The sequence below is a fragment of the Mastomys coucha genome, unplaced genomic scaffold (genome assembly GCF_008632895.1).
Source record: "Mastomys coucha isolate ucsf_1 unplaced genomic scaffold, UCSF_Mcou_1 pScaffold9, whole genome shotgun sequence".
Taxonomy (NCBI): Eukaryota; Metazoa; Chordata; class Mammalia; order Rodentia; family Muridae; genus Mastomys; species Mastomys coucha.
This window is the reverse complement of record NW_022196915.1, coordinates 20,586,028-20,605,959: the sequence shown is the minus strand read 5'-3', so window position 1 is coordinate 20,605,959 and position 19,932 is coordinate 20,586,028. Positions and strand designations below refer to the sequence as shown.

General features: G+C 48.5%; 1 protein-coding gene across 1 annotated transcript in view; it reads right to left on the bottom strand.

The window, feature by feature from the left end:
- Positions 1–11,181, bottom strand: part of Gdf10 (growth differentiation factor 10) — a 14,169-nt gene extending 2,988 nt beyond the window's left edge. Inside the window, exons 1-3 of the mRNA XM_031362247.1 lie at positions 10,344–11,181; positions 1,794–2,722; positions 1–10 (exon numbers count right to left, since the gene is read on the bottom strand). The exon at positions 1–10 is cut by the window's left edge and continues 2,988 nt beyond it. Coding sequence (XP_031218107.1) covers positions 1–10; positions 1,794–2,722; positions 10,344–10,650 — 1,246 coding nt within the window. The 5' untranslated portion in view covers positions 10,651–11,181. The remainder of the gene's footprint in view (positions 11–1,793; positions 2,723–10,343) is intronic.
- Positions 11,182–19,932: the final 8,751 nt, after the last annotated feature.

Below are 19,932 nucleotides of genomic sequence, written 5' to 3'. Positions count from 1 at the left end.
GGCGGACAATCTGCAAGATGAGAAAAGACAGTTAGCTGAGAGCACTCGGTTTATCAGTGCTTCTCAAAGGAGGCCATGTTAAGGGGTGGCCTGGAAGAAAAGGCCTCTGCCCAGAGCTGGCATGTTTCCTCTGACACTGTCACAGGTTCAGTCCTGGTACTCCCAGGTCTGTCCATTTATTCTAGTCTAAATGGGATATTTTATCTGCTACATGAAACTGGCCACTTGGGGGCGCCTGCTAGGAGCACCTGGAGCCAGAGAGAGGCTTTCACAAGGGAAAGCTGAGAACTTTGCCTCACTCAGCCAGCAGACATGCCTCCAGAGTGACCCTGGTTAAAACCAAAATGATATGCTTGGTGTGGCATGGGCCACAGACAGGCATTTCAATATGTGCTTGACTTGGGGTGACAGGGGCAGTATTCAGGCACTCTCTTTTTGACATCTTATTAATTTATATTGACAATATGACCTTCATTGTACTGACACATATACCATGGCTTAAAATGGCTAAGAAACATGCTCACAATATCTCACATAGGAAGTGGTCTGACTTGGAAACAGTGGGCATCTCTGAAAAGATGGACACAGACAGCCAGGCCATGGGCTTCGGCTCTTGGCTGGCTGATCAGAGAGGGGAGGCAGCAAGAGAAGGGCAAGAGCACCTGCAAATGTGGGGTTCAGCTGGCATCCTGAAGGTGGGGAGGCTGATAAAGCAGCAGCTGTGAGCCCACATCTGTCCTGGTCCCACGCAAAGCCCTTCAGTGGATTATCTCTCTCTGCCAGCTGCCTCCTTTCCTCTGTCTTGTGTATGCAGGGATGAGGAAAGGCCCCTTAACTCCAGACAGATTATATGGCCCACATCTGGGCCTGGGGTTTCCCACTCGGTCTGTTTATTGAGGTTCAAATTGGATTTATGAACTGACATTCTTTCTTGGAAGACATACCACAGAGGATCCGAGTTAACTGAGATGGAAACTGTTGTGGGTGCCGAGGGTTGACAGGGCCAGCCTACTGCAATACAGGCTGCTGCAGGGGGATGGATAGATGGAGTTCACTTAGTCTGGGGGAAGGTTAAAGCTCAGGGCCAGGAAGATAAAACAGTCCAGGATTATGTATCTTCCAGATTGCTGTGTACTGTGAAGGCTGGCTGGCCTGTTGAATGTGCCGAGTCAGGGACAGCTCACTGGGAGAGCCACTGACACTCAATGCAATCTGATCACCCGGGTCAGTGCTCATGGTTCACGATAAACAGGGGAGCCCGGGTCCAAGCGTTGGATACCTAACGTGTCCACCAGGGGGCAGCACTGACTCAATCTCTGAGGATGTTGTGCCCCTCCTCCCCCAACGTCTGTCCCCCTTCCGCTAATAGGGAAGAGATGCCTTGCTTTTAAAACCCCAAATTCAAAGCAAGATATAATGGAACATGTCTCCAATCCCAGAAAACTGGGAGAGTTTGAGACGGCTAAACAGAAGGGCTGAAGCCAGCCTGGGATACGTGCAGAGACACTGTCTCAGAAAAATAAAATAAAATGAAATAAAAATCAAAGCCAACACTTTAAAAAAGTACCAAAAGGCCAAATAAATCCTAACAGATTATGGGGACATCTCTGCTTGTTTCTGCCTCTGCAGACAGGAGAAGCATCAGCTCCATTTTGTAAATGATAATAAAACAAGTCAGGCAGGTAGAGGGGTGGCCAGTTGATGATAATAAAACAAATCAGGCAGGTAGAGGGGTGGCCAGTTGGGACAGAGCCAAGTTAAGATGAGACAAGATCAGAACATAGAAGTAGTACCTTGGGCATGGGGAACTCGCAGGCCCCAGCACAGTAGTAAGCATCAAAGGATTTGGGTGAGATGATCCATTCATTCCACCCGATGTCTGCAAAATCCACCTTCAGGTACCTCCTGGAGCAGACTCGTGGCTCATCCCACTGCCGCCTCCTGGCTTTCTGCATCGTCTTCTCATCAAAGTCCAGCACCTGAGAGGAGGTGGTGAGTGTATCCTGGTCCTTCTTCTTGCGGTCTTTGCGCCCGGTGCGGGGTTTCAGTGCCCGGAAAGGGCTGGACCAGAACTCGTGCTTGTGGAAATGCTGGGCATGCAGGGCAGGCGCTGGTCTTTCGTCCAGCCCCGGCAGTTCATTGTCTTGCAGGGGTTTAGACACCTGAGCCGCCCTGCGCACGCGGGGATCAGATGAGCTGTTGGGGGCTGCTCCAGGCTCAAAGTCTCCAGCTGGAAATGGGTCGTATCTCTGTAGTGTCACTGCTACACTGTTGGGCTCTGAGATAGCCAGGTCATTGGCATAGACAAGGATATAGGGCATATGGGAGCTGGGCCGGGGCACTCCCGGGTCCTTCTCCCCAGAATCCAGCTGAGCAGAGAGAAGCAGCTCTCCATCCCTTCGGGCAGCCTTGATGATTGAGGAGATGTCCTTGGCCTGCCACAGGCCACGTGGTGGAGGTGTCAGGGCCATGGCCCCGCGGAGCAGCCCTTGAGTGGCAGTGTTCTGCGAGAGACTTCGGAAGATTAGGTGCAAGCGTGCAGGCAGACCTGGGGTCAGGAGGCGGCAGGATGCATTCTTAGCTCGGGGCTTGCAGAATACCTCACGAGCCCGGGGCCACCGTGGAGGTTCTGAGTAGAAGTGGAAGGTGGCTGTGAGGATCATTTCTGAGTCTTGCATGGAAGTCAAGTTGAAGAAATACACAGGCTTCTGGTCGATCACTTCTGCAAGGGAAAGACAAACCACAACGTGTTTCATCCTCTTCTCTGGTTTCTGCCCAGAACTGGGATAGCAAAACAATTCCTACTGACCCAGCGCTCTAGCAGGGTTCACTTCTCTTTCCTCCCACCCTGCAGTCCTCACACTGAAGGTGTGAGGGCCCCCTTTGTTACCCCTTTGAACTTGCACTGCTGAGATCCAAAAGGAGAGGATTGTCTTCATCCCATTGAGAGGAATCAAGATGAAAGAGGTAGAAAAGGAGGGAGGGGAGAAGCAGAGAGAGAAGAGGAAGGGAGGGAGAGACAGAGGGTGATGATCAAGTGTATATAAGACACTTAAGCTCCCGCTGTTCCCTGCTTGCCTTTCACTGGCTGTCAAAGAGCAAACTAGCGTCACTGACAGCTTCACAAAGAGCTCATGATAGCTTGGGTTAGTTACAGGACCTGCCTCAGGTATTTGCACAGCGTCTGTGCTATGCAGTTTTTAAAGGCAGTTTCTGTTGAGCATGATCACACTTCCAAATGAGGTGAAATAGGAGATGTTCACTTTTTTCTTGCTGCAGTTTTAACACCTTTTAATGTAATATAGGATTAAAAGCAGTCCTTCGGTGTGTGTTATGTCCCAGGACTTTAAAAATTGCTATTATCATCATCATCATCATTATTATTATTATTATTACTATTACTATTATTTTATAGTACTTGGGAGGCAGAGGCAGGTGGATCTCTATGAATTTGAGCCCAGCGTGGTCTACATAGTGAATTCCAGAACAGCCAGAGCTACATAGTGAGACTCTGTCTTAATAAAAAGCAAACAACAACAAAAAAGTTTTTTTTCAAGGAGATAGCAATATGGGGACAACAGAATGCCACTCCACTCCAAGGCTCACATTGCCCTCTGGAGATGCAAGCCCAAGCTGAGGAGGGCCAGGCACTCTCAGCACATCCATTCATGCTTTCCAGAGGCAGCTGGAAGCCCTTTCCTTCTCTACCAGGTGTTCCCCAGGGCCCCCTGCATCACCCTAGCCTTGACAGCAAGGTAAACTCTCTGCCATGAGGAAGTCCTCTCTAAGTTTCAGAAAGGCAGAGAAGGTCTTTTGTGTCATTTCCACCTTGGTCGCTGAAGACCAGGAGAAGACCAAAGCGGCTGGGTGCATTTTCTCCTTCTTCTCCAACCAAAGTTCTACCTACTTGGTACAGCTGGGAGAGGATCAGAGCTTGCAAGCCTGGAAGGTGTGTACTGAGGGGGTGTTATACTCCTCAAGAGACACATGGGTCTGCATGACACCCATTTGCAGGGGATGAGCTGGGATTAATTTTCAAGAACCATTGGCTTAGAGGTGGAAAGATGTTCAGTGGTTAAGAGCACTTGCTGCTCTTGTAGAGGACCCAGTACCTACACAATAGCTCATGACTGTAATTTCACTTCCATGGGACTTGATGCCTTCCTCTGGTCTCCTTGAGCCCAAGACATGCATGCATGTGTATAGACACTCACACATAAACAGAAAGTAATAATGAAACATTAAAAATTCTCCAAAAATCGACTCACCACCTGGAAATTTTGTCTTGAGGACTTAAGCCTGGTCTGCGGGAACTCTGTGGCTTTGAGTGTTGTGATGTGGAGTCCTACCTCCTAACAGGCATACTGGGGTGGGGGGGGGCTATGAATAATGGTGGAAGCTGGGGAGGTACTCATCTCAGAGGACGTGTGTGAATGTGTAGAACTACCTAGCTGGAAACTTCTGGTCACTGATCTATGTGCAGGGAAGCTCCCTATCTGCAGCGTACACTCCTAAGCTGGAAAACACCCTAGAAAACAAGCGCCAGGCCCTAGAGGAGAACATTGTCCTTTAAGCGTTACTCTTTCATCGCTCTTCTAGGGAGGGCTAGAATCCTCAGCTAACTTGACCCTTGGAGGGTTAAAGAAATGACTCATACTGTATGCTTACTACAGAGGGTCCATGAAGGTATTCTCCTGGTATTTCCATTTAAAGGATCAAGGATGCCAGAGCAAGGGTTTCCTGTACAAACTCAAACATGCTCACTACCACTTGACCTCTATAACATCTGACTTGGCAGCTTGTGTTCAAGTATTGCTTTGTTAATTATCCTGATCATTGGTCCAGAGTGGGGAGAATCTTCCATAGGCCAGGTGAGAGGGAAGGATTCTACTACACTTGGCTTGGATGTATTTGGGTAGACCGAGGTCACCGGTGCCTCACTGGGCAACTTGCTCAAAAAGACTCTCCTTTGTGGGAGATGCTAAGGTTTGGATGGGTCATCCCCAACCCCAGAGTGGGAATCTATGCATGCATATGCCTGCATGTATGCATGTCAGGAGCTCTAGGCTGACAGAGCATCTCTAACATTTCCAGCTAGGTGGGGACATAGGGCACAAAGGTGACAGCAAGAAGAGAAGTCCCTCTGTCTTATACACTGTGCGATAGCCTTGTGGTTCCTGTCTCACAGCCAATGAAGACACCCTCCCTCCTTGTTTCTTCCATTTATCCATCCAATTTCCCAGTAAACATTTGCAAAAGGTCTACTCTGGCTAAGCAGTGTGGTGCTTGGCATCTTGACTAAGGCATTCAAAGGTGCTTGGGAGCTCCTTGGGAACACAGAATGGTAATGAGCATAATTATCCTCGGGGTATGGTTACATTAGGACTTTACAGAGGCCTGTCTAAGCAAGGTACCAGATTATGGGAATATTCAAACTGCACACTTATCCTGTTCAGGTCCTGCCACCATTTGCTCCATCCTTTACTAAGTACCCACCCGAGGTCCCTGCCAACCATCCCAACTACTTCTCTCCTCCCCACTCCAGGTCCCATTCTCCTGGCCTTCTTGAGTGGAATCTGTTAGGAATGGTACCTTTGCCTTCATGGCTCTCCCATCATTCAGACCTATTCCAGATCTCTGCTCATTTGGTATCACCCTTTGGCTCCTGTGGCTGAAGACCCACTCAGCACTATCCACACTGACTTTGTCTTTAGGGCATCCCTAACATCCTGATGTGTATTTGTTGGATACTCCATATCCTTCTAGAACACATTTCCCAAGAGGACAAGGGCTTTGCCAGATGTACTTTATGGGGTACTTCTAGACCCTAGCACAAGCCTAAGAGCAGCTGCTCAGAAACAGATGTGAACAATGGGAGTCCTAATACACACCCTGTACTGTAGGAACGCATGAAGGGGCAAGGTCAGAGTGGCTCCATTGCTTCGGTTTACAAAGGGGGAGTTCTCGACTCATCAGAGGGAGCAGGCAAGTAGCCTGAGGTCCTATAGATGCTGAGAGGAGAGTCAGGTGTGTCTTCAGGTGTTCCTCACCTGACACGCATGCCCTTTGTTCCCCAATGTGCTCTGTCTACTGTGCATGAGGTGTCCATGCAGAGGATGCTACCTTCTATACAAGCTGGAGGTAGGAAGTAGAGGGTCAACCCCTTGCCAGCAGAGAAGAAGCAGGCCAGGCCTGTGTCGAGTATCTGAGGGTCTTTCTGAGTAGGAGGCCTTATAAGCCATAACTCTCCAACAGAAGCAGAGAATTCTCTCTCTTCCTTCCTCCCTTTGGACTACAAAGCAACCCTAAAAAAGTCACTGTTGTCTTTGTAGATGCTGCAACCATTTCATCATGGCCTCCTTTACCCCTGGCCTCAAGTGGAATGGTCACCTTGTAATTGTCAACTCTCAGTGTCATACACATGCTTCAAAAGTATCACCTACGAGAAATAAAGGGTTAATAGACCCGACTCTGTAAAGAGCCTCAGCAAAACCTATAGGTAGAGATCATTTCCTGGTAAGAACTGCAGAGACACAAGGGCAGGGCAAATACCTCAAGGTCAGTGGTAGATGGGAATACTTGCATGCAGAAAATACAACCTATTAGGTTACTGGTCACACACCTGCATGTGTGCATGTCTATAGACATGTGTCTGCTTATTTTTGTGTATGACTTGAATGATTCTACAAAATACTATTTTAACTCTGCTTCTCTTTGGATATATGATTAGGAATAGCTTATGTTTGTTGTTGTGCCTTAAAAAATAAATGACTTCTCTCTCCCTCCTCTTCTTTTTCCCACTCCTTCCCTTTCTCTCTGCTTCCTGCCCCCTCAGGGGTACATGTTGGATATCATTCCATTTTCAACAGGCGAAATTAAGGCTCTCTGGGATTGCCTTCAGCCTGCATATCTGCCCCCCCGTGTCCTCCTAACCAAATACCCAACAGCTCTACTACAAAATGGAGCTTCTATAGCCCAACCTCCTGTTAGCTTGCTGTGGTCTTCTCTGGCTGTGAAAACCTACCTGCCCTCTCCCTGTCAGTGCTACCTTTGGGGATCCTGACGAGCACCCTCAGGCTGTCATTGCCCTATCACATCTGTCCCACAGCCCTATTCTTCAGTTCCTCAGGAGCTATTTGGGGTGAAACCAATACTCTATGCATCTTTGTGTCCTCCAAATGAAATGCTTAGCAAACGCCCTATGATATGTTTTGGATTTGGTTTGTCTCCAAAGGCAGGTCTTCCGTGTGGCAGTATTTATGGGTACTGGAATCTTTGGGAGGTAGGATCTCATGAGACCCTACTTATTTCACACGGGAGGGGCTGTCACACCTGGATAAAGGCTACCTGTCCCCCCTGCTTTCTGGTTCTCTGTCTTGCCCCCTGATCAGTCCTTCTCACAAGTCTTCTAGCCAGGATGCATCTGTTACACTGAGGCATAGCCCCAGGGTTTACCACCAGAACCATGGTCATCATGTTTAGTCGTTCAGCCTCTGAACATGAGCCAGAAGGTGGGCTACAGAAGTGAAATAGTCCATTTTGCAGTGGAGTTGTTGGATACTTGGTTAGGAGGACACGGGGAGGCAGATATGCAGGCTGAAGGCAATCCCAGAGAGCCTTAATTTTGCCTGTTGAAAATGGAATAAAACCTGCTTCTGACAAGTTACTCAACTCCTGGTATTTTGCTAAAGTAACAGAACTAGGATTAAGGCACTGGAGAATGAAATAAGTTTGGCTTGGTGGTTTTGACAGCTGTGTATTTTTGGGAGATTAAGAAAACTAGTTTGGTGTGACATTGGTGGGTGCCAAGCTTGGGATTAAACACAGATCATTCATTGGGAGTGTGGAGGTAAATGTTCTAATTTAAACCCTTAGGGCCAGGCTCAAAGGCTTTCTCTCCACAGATTCGGGCTAATAGGGAACAAAGTGCACTTCAGGGAGGAGTGGAAAGGGGCGAGGAGAACTGCTGTAATCATAGCTAAGAGCTAATAAATTGCAAATGAGCACATACCAAGAACTGTTGAAAGTACTTGCCATCTATCTCTGAGTTCCTTTAAAACTGTTATCAGTTAGGAGGGGAGTCACAATTGAGAAGTGGAAAGAAACACTTAGAAGTCCCGAGAAGTGCTGTCCCTTGGCAGGATCTGAGAACTGGGTCAGGGTGCTGCCAACCAACAGACTCTGTGATAACTCCTGCTCAGAACCTGGGGCTCCTGCAGATGAAGGTGAAGCAGCTATAACAGGTTTTGGGAGTAGGTGCTACCCTGGGGAGGCAGCAGAAACCTGCCTATGTGGAACCTACTGGGATTGGTAGGCTTCAGGATCAGGAAAGGGTCTGTGCTCTGCTAACAACACCCCACGGATAGATCTCAAGATCAAGTGGCAGGAGCATCTGAAGACTAACTATGAAGCACTGTAGATGAGTCTAGGCAAAGTACAAGCAGCCAAACCCTGACTCAATGCCAGGCACAAACCTATCTTCTATTCACCACTCACCCTGTCTACATACACACAAGAAAACATGCTCAGAACAGGGAGGTGATATGTCACCATAGCACACAGCCAGTAACTGCTGAAGGTGGAACTCACACTTTAGTTTGTATCAGGGATCCAAATGAAAGAGTACTTTCAGACACTTCAGGACTGCACCAGAATTCTGATTTCTTAAACCTGTCTCTTCCAACCTGATGCTCTGCTCCCAGGCTCTGCGCTTAGTTCTGATGGAGAGAGGGCGGCAGTGGGAACAGCTGTCATTGCCCTGTATGTGCAACAGCTTTCTCCCTGATCTGTCTCTCTGCCCTTATCTGTAAAATGGGAGTGCTGGATTTAAGGTGCAGTTCCCCGGGCCATTAGAATGTTCACTAGGAAGTCTCATTACCTCAGTTTGGTGAAAACAGACAGAACTGTATCCCTCCATAACTGGGCTGCAGCAGATGTTTGCACCCAGTGGGTATGCTATGCTCCCTTCTTGTAGAGGTGACCCTGATGACCTTTCTCTTTGCACTTCAAGGTTCCAGGGACAAGAGTTAATGGGCAACAAAGCTCAAGTTCAAGCACCAATCACAGTGCTTTCTGTTCCAAGCATTACAATACCACCTAATCTGACCAGGGTTCTGAACTTACACAATTACTCCATTTCATCTTTCTTCCACCCCAAAAAGGAGATGCTGCTATGTACTGTCCATTTTATAGAGTACAAACAAGTCCACATTGTTTTAATGATTTAACTCAATCATGCCAAATGTTTCTTAAGTGGCTTACTTTAATAAATGCTTCTCCAGAAATGAATGCCAGGTATTGAATAAAAGGTTCCAGGGAGGCCAGAGTTGGCTTAGAACCTAGGACCACATGCTGCTATGACGAAGGATGTGCTCTTTGGAAGAGATGCTCCCTTACCCATGCTATGTCTGAATTGGAAGCCAAGATGGTACCCAGTGAGCAACAGGTGGTAAGCTCTGAGGCTATGCAGTTCAGCCTCAAAGCTGGCTGAGGTCTGTTCCTACCGACCTTGGGAGGGAAGACTGCACACTGAAGGAATTTTCTTTGGGAACGGCCTCCTCCCAGACAGGACTGCAGGAGACCCCTGCCCACATTTTCTGGAACAGCATTCTGAAAACCATGAGCAGTCACCATGACAACCAGGGTCTTCTCACCACCTGCTTCCCAGGCTTCACTTCCTCTGCACTTAGCTTGGGCCTTGCAAGGGTTTCTCAGCCCAAAGTTAAATGGGCAGGGGCTCAGAGCCACCTTCCCTAAGAAGAGGGTGGAGAAAGCCTCTGTCAAGTGGCCTCTGTCAAGTTCAACCCTAGGTGTGAAGAGAGTGAAGTGGAGCATGGACCAGGAGCGGGGCAAGGTGCTTCTGGCCCTTTCCTGAAACCTTTCTTCTTAAGTTTTCAGTCCTGAGGTCACAGGCTCTTAGAGCTCTTTGCTTTCTTCCTACCCAAATCATGCTTCCTATCTGGGCTCCGTGCTAGGCACTTCCACTGGCGCTGCCTTGTGACCCGCTGAGCATGCTCCCTGTGACCCCCATACAGCAAGTGCCAGCACAACTTATGGGACAGATCGTCCATGCCCATCTACATTCTGTGCCTAAAGCCTTGGGTATATGCTGATGGTTGTCCAGCAGTTGTGCAAGCTCCCAGGTGCAGGAAGTCTGCCACCAAGTACCACTTTGGTGTCCCCACTCCAAGCTCTGGCCTGGTAAAGAGAACTGAGTGGATTGCCACTGGAAGGATGAATTAAAAGTCAATACAAGAAAGGAAGGGAGAAGAAAGCTGCAAAGGAACAGAGAAGACAGATAAGAGTACTGATGAATAAGGACTTCCGGTGCATCCTCTACTTACCCAGCCGGGCACGGAAGCTTCGGACGGTGTTGCCTCCTCCCGGTGGAGCACCTCTTCGGTTGTACTTCTCATAGAGCCTGAGCATGTGGACAGCGACCATGTCCTGGGCGCCTGAGCCCAGAGAGGCTGCTGCGTCCCCCGGTGACTGCTGGGGGTCCCTGTCCGCCTGTAGACCATCAGCTGCCAAGGGCAGTGAGGACCATGAGGGGCCCCTGTGGCCGCAGCCTGCGCCCCGCAGCAGCAGGAGCAGAGGGACCATGGGCAGCAGCTGGGACCCCAAGGTGATCCGAGCAGGACCTGGAGCCATGGCTGAATGATGGTGAAGGGTCTGAGCTCACGAGAACGGACAAGGAGGGCTCAGTGTTGGCTGTGCACCTCGTCCACAGCTGGAGTGTCCCCGTAGGACTCGGACAGCTGGGATGAGCCGACTCGAGGTATTGGGATTGGCTCTCTGTGGTAGCGCTGTGCTCCGAGCATCCACACCGCCCGGCCAGCGGTCACAGCTATCCTGAGCCGCGTGGAGCTCAGCCGAGCCCGCGCCGGCGCGCTCCCTTGATGGCCTCGCGCTGCAAACTTTGCAGCCCACGAAGCGGCGCCCGGACTGGCGAGTTCGAGGGGCGGGGCGGGGCGGGGCGGGGTGGCCGACAGCTCCCTCGGTGGGTGGGTGGGGAATCCGGCTGTGTCCCCACCCGCCGTCGCCTAGAGCCCGTCTGTGGCCCCGGTGTGCTTGCGTGCGTCCCGGTGTGAGGGCGTGCGCGCGCCGGGGTGTGCGCTCGCGAGTGTGGGGGCCGTGGGTGTGGGCGGGCGCGCTCTCCGCTCTCCCGCCGAGAGCCGGAGACCAGCCCCGCAGCCGGCTCCGGAGTGTCGCTGCCTGCAGCTGAGCCAGGGCGTCGCGGGGGCTGGGCGGGCTTTGGAGGGGGGCCCGCCTGCGGGGTTGTCCCTGCAATGGCATGCTATGGCTATGTGGTTGGAAGATGACAGCTCCCCCATGAGGACCCCGGAGGCCATGTGTGCCTAGTTGTCTCTGAGCTAGTGTGTGCCCAAAATGCAAAGGCGCAGTCTTGGGAACAGGAGCTCCAGCTCAGGCGATTTAACAACAGAAGGTGTGTGTGGGGTTCCAAAGCTCAACCAACCTAAGTCGGTGGAAGCAAGATCTTGATCAAAATACAAAATTAGAATTATCAGGTTAACTGATCCTTTATCTGGCAACAGTGATTCCACTTGTTGAAGAAACACATCAAAGGTTCGTAGAAAACGTCCGACAGGATTGCTTTAAAAAGGAAAAGGACATGCTTTCAATTTACTTTATAAAAAGTTTCAAAGCATCAGGGAGGGAGGAGAAAAAGCCCATGGTTTTCTTGAAAAAAAAAAAAAAAGTTCCCGATGAAGTGCTGGTGTTGCTGACTCCTGGTTAGTCTTGGGGCAGAAGGGCGACCCCAAAGGTGCTACACTGTAGCAAAGTTTCTTCCCTATAGATAGAATTCGGGGTCCTGGTGGGGGGAAATCTGGTCATTTTTATCCACTTTAACTGAAACATAGCCGTTTCTAATGTTATGCGAACAAGCAGGCAGTCATAGTGGCGAGTGCCGTGGCTTCCCACAGATAGACACCAGTCAGATATTTTCATGTGACAGGAAAGGTGCTCCAGATTTCCCACAGTAAAGTTTTTGTTTAAACAATATTGAAATTACAACACCCCTGGGTCCTGCTAATTAAGGAATTAATGAGATGGGACATTCATTGTTCTTATGCTGCAGAATTGCTTTAAGATATTTTTATATATTAGAGTACTATTGGTTTTCTTTGTTAACTTGGGAATTTCATTTTGTGCGTTTAGAAACATTCTTTAGAATGGGTCCACAGAATTTAGCAGGCTAGAAAGGAGTCCAGGGACCTAAACATGAAGGAATCTTTAGACTCTAAATGCTTGACGCTTTAATATAGTTCCTCCTGTTTTGGTAACCCCTAACCATAAAATTATTTCGATCACTACTTCTTAACTGTAATTTCATTGCTGTTTTGAATTGTAACATAAATATCTGTTTTCCATCCACATGGTCTTAGCAGACCCTCTTGAAAATGTCATTAGACCCACAGTTTGAGAACCTCTGCATTAGAGGGACAAGACCCCCTTGGAGCCCACCCTCTTCTAGAAAGGCAGTGAAGGGACACCCTCTGTGCTGCATGCTAATCATTTGCACACTTGTGAACCCAGCGTTCTTCTTATCTGGTGACTTTGGGCTCTGGGAGCCAAAATAGTGACCTTTTTTGGAGGGATCACAATGCAATAATTGAAAGTTTCCTGGAAAAGCCTTCTGTTGCTGTGTAAAATGACTATAGTATTTTTTTTTTTTTTAAAAAAAAAACAAAACAAACCGACAAAAAACCCCTCCTCAGACTGTCATATTAGAGTCAAACCCCTCAGATTGTCATATTAGAGTCCATCTTACCCAGAGCTATGAAACTTTGGCCTGTAGTTTTTGGAAGCGCTGAGGAATAGCGTTTATTATGTACATAATTATATAGTATATTGAAAATAAACTCACATTATATTCAACTTCCCATTCATACACAGTTCCCACTTGTTTGGTGAACTGGCTTTCCCCCAAAGGGCTTTTCTGAAGTGGTGAGCCCATCAAGTCCCAGCTCTGGGGCTGAATCTCTCCTCATAAATGGAGCAGATCATCCTCCCTTATGAATGTCCCCCCACCTCACTTCCCTCCTTCTCCGTGTGCCCTTACTTCCCCCTGCTACCCCCTCTCCCCTCTCCCCCAGAATGCCTCTGACCTGTGCCAGCTGGGGGTAACCTCTGCTCAGGGGTAGTTTTGTCTCTGCTGGGGCCAATACAATCGAGGTCTGTGAAAAGGAGGGGAATCTGCAGGAGGCCGGCACAAGCTGGGCTATTCGGATCCTTGTCCATTAAAGCCTCCTGGCTCTCCTTAACCCATTCTGGCTCCATTCAAGCCAGCTCGAGGGTCAGGCTTTAGCACGCTCTAAAACCTGTAGGGTACAGATTCTTTGACATTGTTTCGAAAGAATTAAGGCATCAGCCAGGGACGGCTAATATTTCTTGCCTCATTTTATTGCTGAACAGCAGGACTGTAAAGTTCTGAACACTGGAGCACTGTGGCCCCCTTTCATGTGGCCGAGATGATGGGATAAAAATGTGTTTGGTGAAGCAATTCAGATTACCACTGGGTCACATCCTCGATAGCTCCCAGCACAGCACTCGGAGCAGCAAAGCACAGACAAGAAGCAATCTGTGCAAACGCAGCTCGTGCTTAACAGTGTTTGAGCGTGGAAATGAGGCTAATTGTGGAGCTTGCCAATGAACATGTTTTGTTTTTAATAGCTCAGGCTGTGGCTCAGAATAATAAGAGTGGAGATGGCTGACTATGGATCTAAGTCTTCCAATCCCCTGCTTCCATAGCTTCCCACACAGTTATTCTGCTCTTGGGGTAGGGGGAACCATTCTGTTAAAAGTGGGCTCTTGACTTTATGCATTGGGATGCCAGAGTGTCTTCTCTAGAGACAGAATACTAGTTTAGGGGACGTCTGCCTTCAGTCTTCTGTGCCACACATTCTGAGGGGAGGAAGATTGTCTTTAACTCAGAAGATGGTGAGTAAAAGGTGATGAGTCTCTGTGATTGGAAGGCCCACACCTCAATGTAGCAGGGAATAATCTGATAGCTTTAAATACTAAAGACCACAGGGTTTCTTAGAAATCACTCCCCAGGGTAGAAGGCAAATGAAAAGCTCTTCCTGCCCTCATTTGATAGTCCTACCCAGTTCTTCACAAATAGAGTCAGTTTGTGATTCTAACCAGCTCTATTGCTCTAGGACAGCACCATAGCCCCTCTAAACCCCGAAAGGCTGGCTGTCTCACCCCTAGGACTGTATGCTGTGTCTGTGGCTTCCTGGCAACACAAGTCTTGGAAGTGGGAGCATCCATGTGGCCCTGTGAAGCCATTGAGGAGCTATGTTCATGTTCCATTTCCACTATTACCCAGCTGTGTGACCTTAGGCAACTTAATCACATTCTCTGAGCTTCAGTTTCTTCAGCTCTAAACATGGACACGAGCAGAACATTGTGAGGTTTATTGGTAATGTTCTAATGAGAGATGGTAGGAAATTGCATTTGATAGCATTATTGCCTCCCTTATGGTGGTGGGTTTGAAAGAGGTCCTAGCACATTCACAGTGGACCCAGACACCAGGAGACTTGCTGAGAATCTCTGCAGAGGAATCCCTTTTGTTGGTGCGCACAGCTAAAAGCTAAATGGGAAAAGACATGTTTCCCTGGCTAGCAAGTTTTAGCTCTCCAGAATGAGCCGTTGTTATCCCTGTGTCTGTGGCATGATTCACGGCTCTTCATCTAAATTTCCAAAGCTCTTGGCCCTTAAAGGACAAAAGAAACGCCAGCAAGTCCCTGTCCCCATTTGGGGCATGAGCTGTGGGGCGCTCGAGACAAGAATCTCAGGCCTCTCCAGGCTGCCAGGCCAGAGTGTAATAAATCTGTGAAATAACAAGCACAAAGGATTTTATAATCAATGACAGATTTTATTTTTGCTCTGGCAAAATCCATCCGTGGAGTTCACATTTTATGGGGAAATAACAGCCCAGTCTGTGACTCCTCCTCAGCCCAATATTCTTGTTCTGAAAGTTAGGGAAACTTAGAGGATCAGAATCGGCTTCTCTGAGAACCCTGGCCAGGGAAAGCATGACTTCCCCTGGGCGGGAACCCAGCTTTCCCCGTACTTCCTAGGGTGGCGAGGGCCATTCATTTCTGTTTTGCTAAAATACCCGTGACATGTGAATAAACCAGGATTACAGAACATTGTCTCGGACAGTAATCTGAGCCTGCATGGGCTCTGGTTTGATGAAATATGGTGCTCTCTGAGCAAACATGGGGATTGGTATTACTTCTCGTTAAAGCTGAACAGTGGGACTATTTAGAACCCATGCATGAATGCAGCCCTGTGGGGAGTGACAATTTGAAGGGAGCCGATTTGGAGAAGGGGGTGGTGGGGGTGTGTGTGTGTTTGAGTTGGCTAGCGCCAGCTAAGAGGAGTCTGCTGGAGAGCCAGCCAAATAGACACTTTGGAAATCGCGACTCCTTTGGGGTTGTGCGGCCTCCTTACAACCCCCAAATAATCTTCCTCAAAAACCTTTGATGGTCTTTTTTTTTTTTTTGAGAAAGACAAAGCCGACATCCCCTGGCTGGCATTCAGGTCCTTGCCATCTGTCCTATTTGTTTTGGTTGAGACTTTTTCAGTCTCTTCCTGTCTGTCCTCTCGAGCCCCAGAATACAGAGGGGCCACACTGCCGCTTTCAGCCCCTTTCCCAGCTCCCATCTTGCTGCTTTCAGATGACTTCAGTGGATGCTGCCACACACATCTGATATTCCCTCTGGGATCCTGACTCTCATGGTACTAACTACTAGGAGACTGCTGTCCACTGAGGGTCAGGAGCCGAGTCCGAGTCCCTCCTCAGGAATGGTCAGTGAGCTGACAGAAGCCTCTTGCACAGTTTCTCTCTGTCTTTGTTCCCTTAGGGTCAGCCAAGTACAACAGGCAGATGCAGGCTGAGGAGTCCTGGACAACTCTGGGTGCCAACATGCTCCAGGAGTCACAGCTGTGACAGCTCTATCACTTTAGGCTCCTCTTTCTGGCCAATGCTGGTCCCTCCAGTGCTGGACAGATGTGCACTACCCCTCCCTCAAGGCACGCTCTTATGTTCTGTATGCATTCCTTTCTGTCTTGGTGCCAGGGCCGACTTGAGAACATGGACTCTGACATGTAAAGCCCATGTCACATGCTGGGACTTGTGGAGATAGTGTCTGGAAGGCAGACGGCTGTGCTTATCTATCTCTCCGAGGTCCTGGTCACATTGGAGAGAGATCATGAAAGGCGAAGGTGCAGTGGTTTTCCACCTTGTCTACATACTAGAGTTTCCTAAGGAGTTTCTATAAATACATATGCCAAGTTCTATCCCAGGTTCTTTATTTAACTGGACTGAGGTCTTGTCTGAGAAACAGTGTTGTGTATATGTGTGTGTGGAGGGGGTGTGTTGTATGCATATGCATAAGCCAAAGCAGGACCTTGGGGTTTACTGCTCTACTACTCTCTGTCTTATCTGCTTGCTACAATCTCTCCATTTCTTTGGCTAGGCTGACTGGCCAGCAAGTCCCAGAGATCCCCTATCTAACTGACTTAAGGAAAAGGCATATGAAAGTCCCATGGTAAGTACATAAGCCTTCATTTCTTGCAGATGATCCAGCTGAGGATTGGATCCAGGTTTTAAATAGAAAGGTAACAGAGTTTCTTCATTCTTAACACCCACAAGTTTGTTATACCAAAGTCAGGGGCCTACCTGCTTAGGAACAGAACAGGGGTCCTTTGAGAGTTGGGGCACTTTGGTTGATGTACTTTCCTAAGGAAGTTTTGGATTCTATGAATGCTCTGGGCTCAAGAATACCATACTTCTTTCCGAGAAGATGCACCTGTAACATGCGTTCCTCACACATCCTACTTACTTCTGTCCTCTGACTGCCTAGGGAAACAGAGTGTTATGTTGTCTCCTAGTCTGGACTGAACCCACCAAAGAGGAAGCCACTGTAGATGGGTTCACATATACCAGGGCTTAGGAGTGCATATTTGGGACAGATCATGATGCTGCTGGATGAAGAGTAAGGGATGGAATTGGAAGGAGAGGTGACTTAACACAGGCACACTCTCCTGTGATGCATGGTTTATTCTAAGGACAGGGTCCCAGCGATGGTGGCTGATATGCTTAGTGATTGGCTCTTGGACACTTAGGAAAAGCAATGGCTTGCATTACATGCACAGATGGCAAAATTGCCACAGTAAACAAGAGAGGCACAGGTTAATCGCCCAGAGATGTGAATGAGCTAGGTTTGAAATGTACATAGGCCAGAAAACTACCAGCCTAAGTGTCCCACAGAGGTCTCAGAGGACTCTTCACCAGACAGACTTCACCAGAGAGAGTTCTGTATTATAAGAAGCACAGTGTAGGTGGAAGCACAGGGTGGAAGCTTGATTACTGAGCAGGATCCCTGTAGAATGAAAGGATCCCAGAGCAGGATCCCAAAGTTTAAACGTCCAAGTCAAGGCAGATCCATCCACCAGAATAAGAGGCACAGGGGAAGTGTAACCAGGGCTCCTCACTCACACAGAGCTATGGAGATGCTTAATCAAATGCAGAGTCACAAGGGGACATGGTGCTGGGCAGCTAACAGGAGGAGTATTGCTCCACTTATACAGTAAAAAAATAAGTCAAAAAAGAAAAGTTAAAGGTGAATGAATGAGGCTGGGGGATTGTAGGGAGCCGGCATTCTCCATGGCAAGATGGCGCCTACTTCCGCTGTCGAGTAAACAACTGTTTGCGCATGTGCGTAGAGAACTGTTTGCGCATGTGCGTAGAGTGAAAAGACGCCATGTCACGGCCCATTCTGGGGCATTACGTAGGGTAATGAGCGAACAGCCAATCATGAGCAGACACGCCACGCTGTGGGCAGATACCCCGCACTGTGGTGTATATAAGCAGTGCGGATTACTGGCTCGGTCTCTTTTTCCCTCTGGGAGAGGGCAGTAAATGTCGTTGCTGCAGAAGGAACCTAGTGTGTCCGCGTGTCTTCTTCCCGGCGAGAGGACCGCGCGGGCTACAGGGGATAGCCACACTGTTGTCAGATGAGCCAGCTTTCCATCCTGGAGCACAGTGGGCTAACTTTCTATCCTGGAGCACAGGAGGAGGGAATGAAGTTAGGTTCCTGGAGAAACCAGCAGCACTTTAGCTGGGGAAAATGATAATGAGCTCTCTCAAAGGGACCTGTGGTCACAGGTGCAAGTGGCAACTGAACAGAGAGGAACATCTGGGTACTTCAAGGACAGATGGACATAGAGACCAAGTTAACGAGAGCTAAGGCACTGGTGTCACTATCCTGTTAGCGTGGAGTTTTATATATACGGATGTTCAGCTTATCGAGCTCCATGGTCTCCTCCGTAGCCACTTACTCATGCCTCAAATGGATAATTGGAGTAAGAATTCTTGGCAGAGGCCAGAATTTTGGTACTGGGTTCTTGGCCTGTAGCATAAGAGCCTGTGCCATCGGAAGGCAAGCTGAAGCTTGGTGGTGGTGCAACACTGTGAGAGTTACTCTATGAGTGGGGGCCAAGAAGAAGCCTTTGAAACTGTTCTCTCACCCTGCTTCAGCCAGATCAGTGAATTAACATCAGTGCTGTCATCCCCAGGGCAACAATGGAGCTGACTACCATCCTTTGGACCATGAAGTATATGGTTGAGATGATACTGTTGATCTCATCATTTAAGTCCCTAGGCCAACTCTTACAGAAACCTTACAGAGAATCACAGTGGAAGACAAAATGCAACCACATACAGTGTCGATAACCCCAGAGTAGATGTGGCATATCGGCTCAGGCAGACTGGTCTCAGGAACATGGCGTTGTGGCCTTTGACTTGCTCACTATATCTATTTCATATCATTTGAAGGACTAAGAAGCAGCAGTCGTTTATATGAATCTGGCAGAGGTATAGCTCAATGGTAGAGCATTTGGCTGTACATGGACCTGATATCACAACATGCTTACTGGTATATACATTTCACCTTCTACAGCCATGTTAATTACCATCTCTGGCATGATGGGCCAAATGGACTTATGACTTGTGAATATTTTACAGAGCATCTTACTGGCGCATATGACATCCCGAGCCACCAAAAAGTGGCAAGCACTCTGGAGTTTCTGGTAAGAAGCATGGGCTCCATGGAGATCCAGGGGCTACTATAATTGTGAAGCTATTAGGTGACTCGTGTCCTAAACATGCTGGGCCATCTCCTCCAGTGCAGAGGACTCATTATTGTGTCTTGTCCTCTCCATTTCCAGGAAGAAGACACAATCCCTGGTAGGCTACAAGTTCCACCTTTTGGGATACTACCCATTGCAGAGAGCCATAGAAGGGTGTTGACTTGAAGTGAAAGCAGAAAAGAGCTCTATAGCTTCTCTAGACTGGATGAAGAATAAGGAGCCATGTTGCTTGGTGCCCATCAGGTCTTAGATTCCGAGTTTTTTATGGAGAAAAGACACCATATAGAATTTATGCCAGAGGCCAGGGAGAGCAAATGTTTGGAGTATGGCTCATCCATCTACAGCAGAGGACTTTAACTTATTTGAAAGGAATGGAAACACAATGGTCCTGTCATGGGACATCAGGTAATGGTGTAACCGGAGATGCTTGTCATGAGCTGTGTTCTCTTGTATTCAGCACATCACAGGCCTGGGAAAGCCCAGCAGTACTCATCAAAGAAGGATGTGGCCCAACCAAGGTTGGGCATAGCACAGTGTCACTAGTCACAGTTCCAAGGTATGACATAAAGCTTCACACTAGTGAGTTGCTCACGTCTTCACACCGCTTTCCACTGGGCACCCATTCGCACCATCTCCCAAGGGGCACCCATGCCTCTCATCTAGTCCATAGCTGTGGCTGCATGGAGCTCTGTTATGATCAGCTAATGGGGAAGGATAATATTTGTGCTTATTTTATGAATGGGTAGT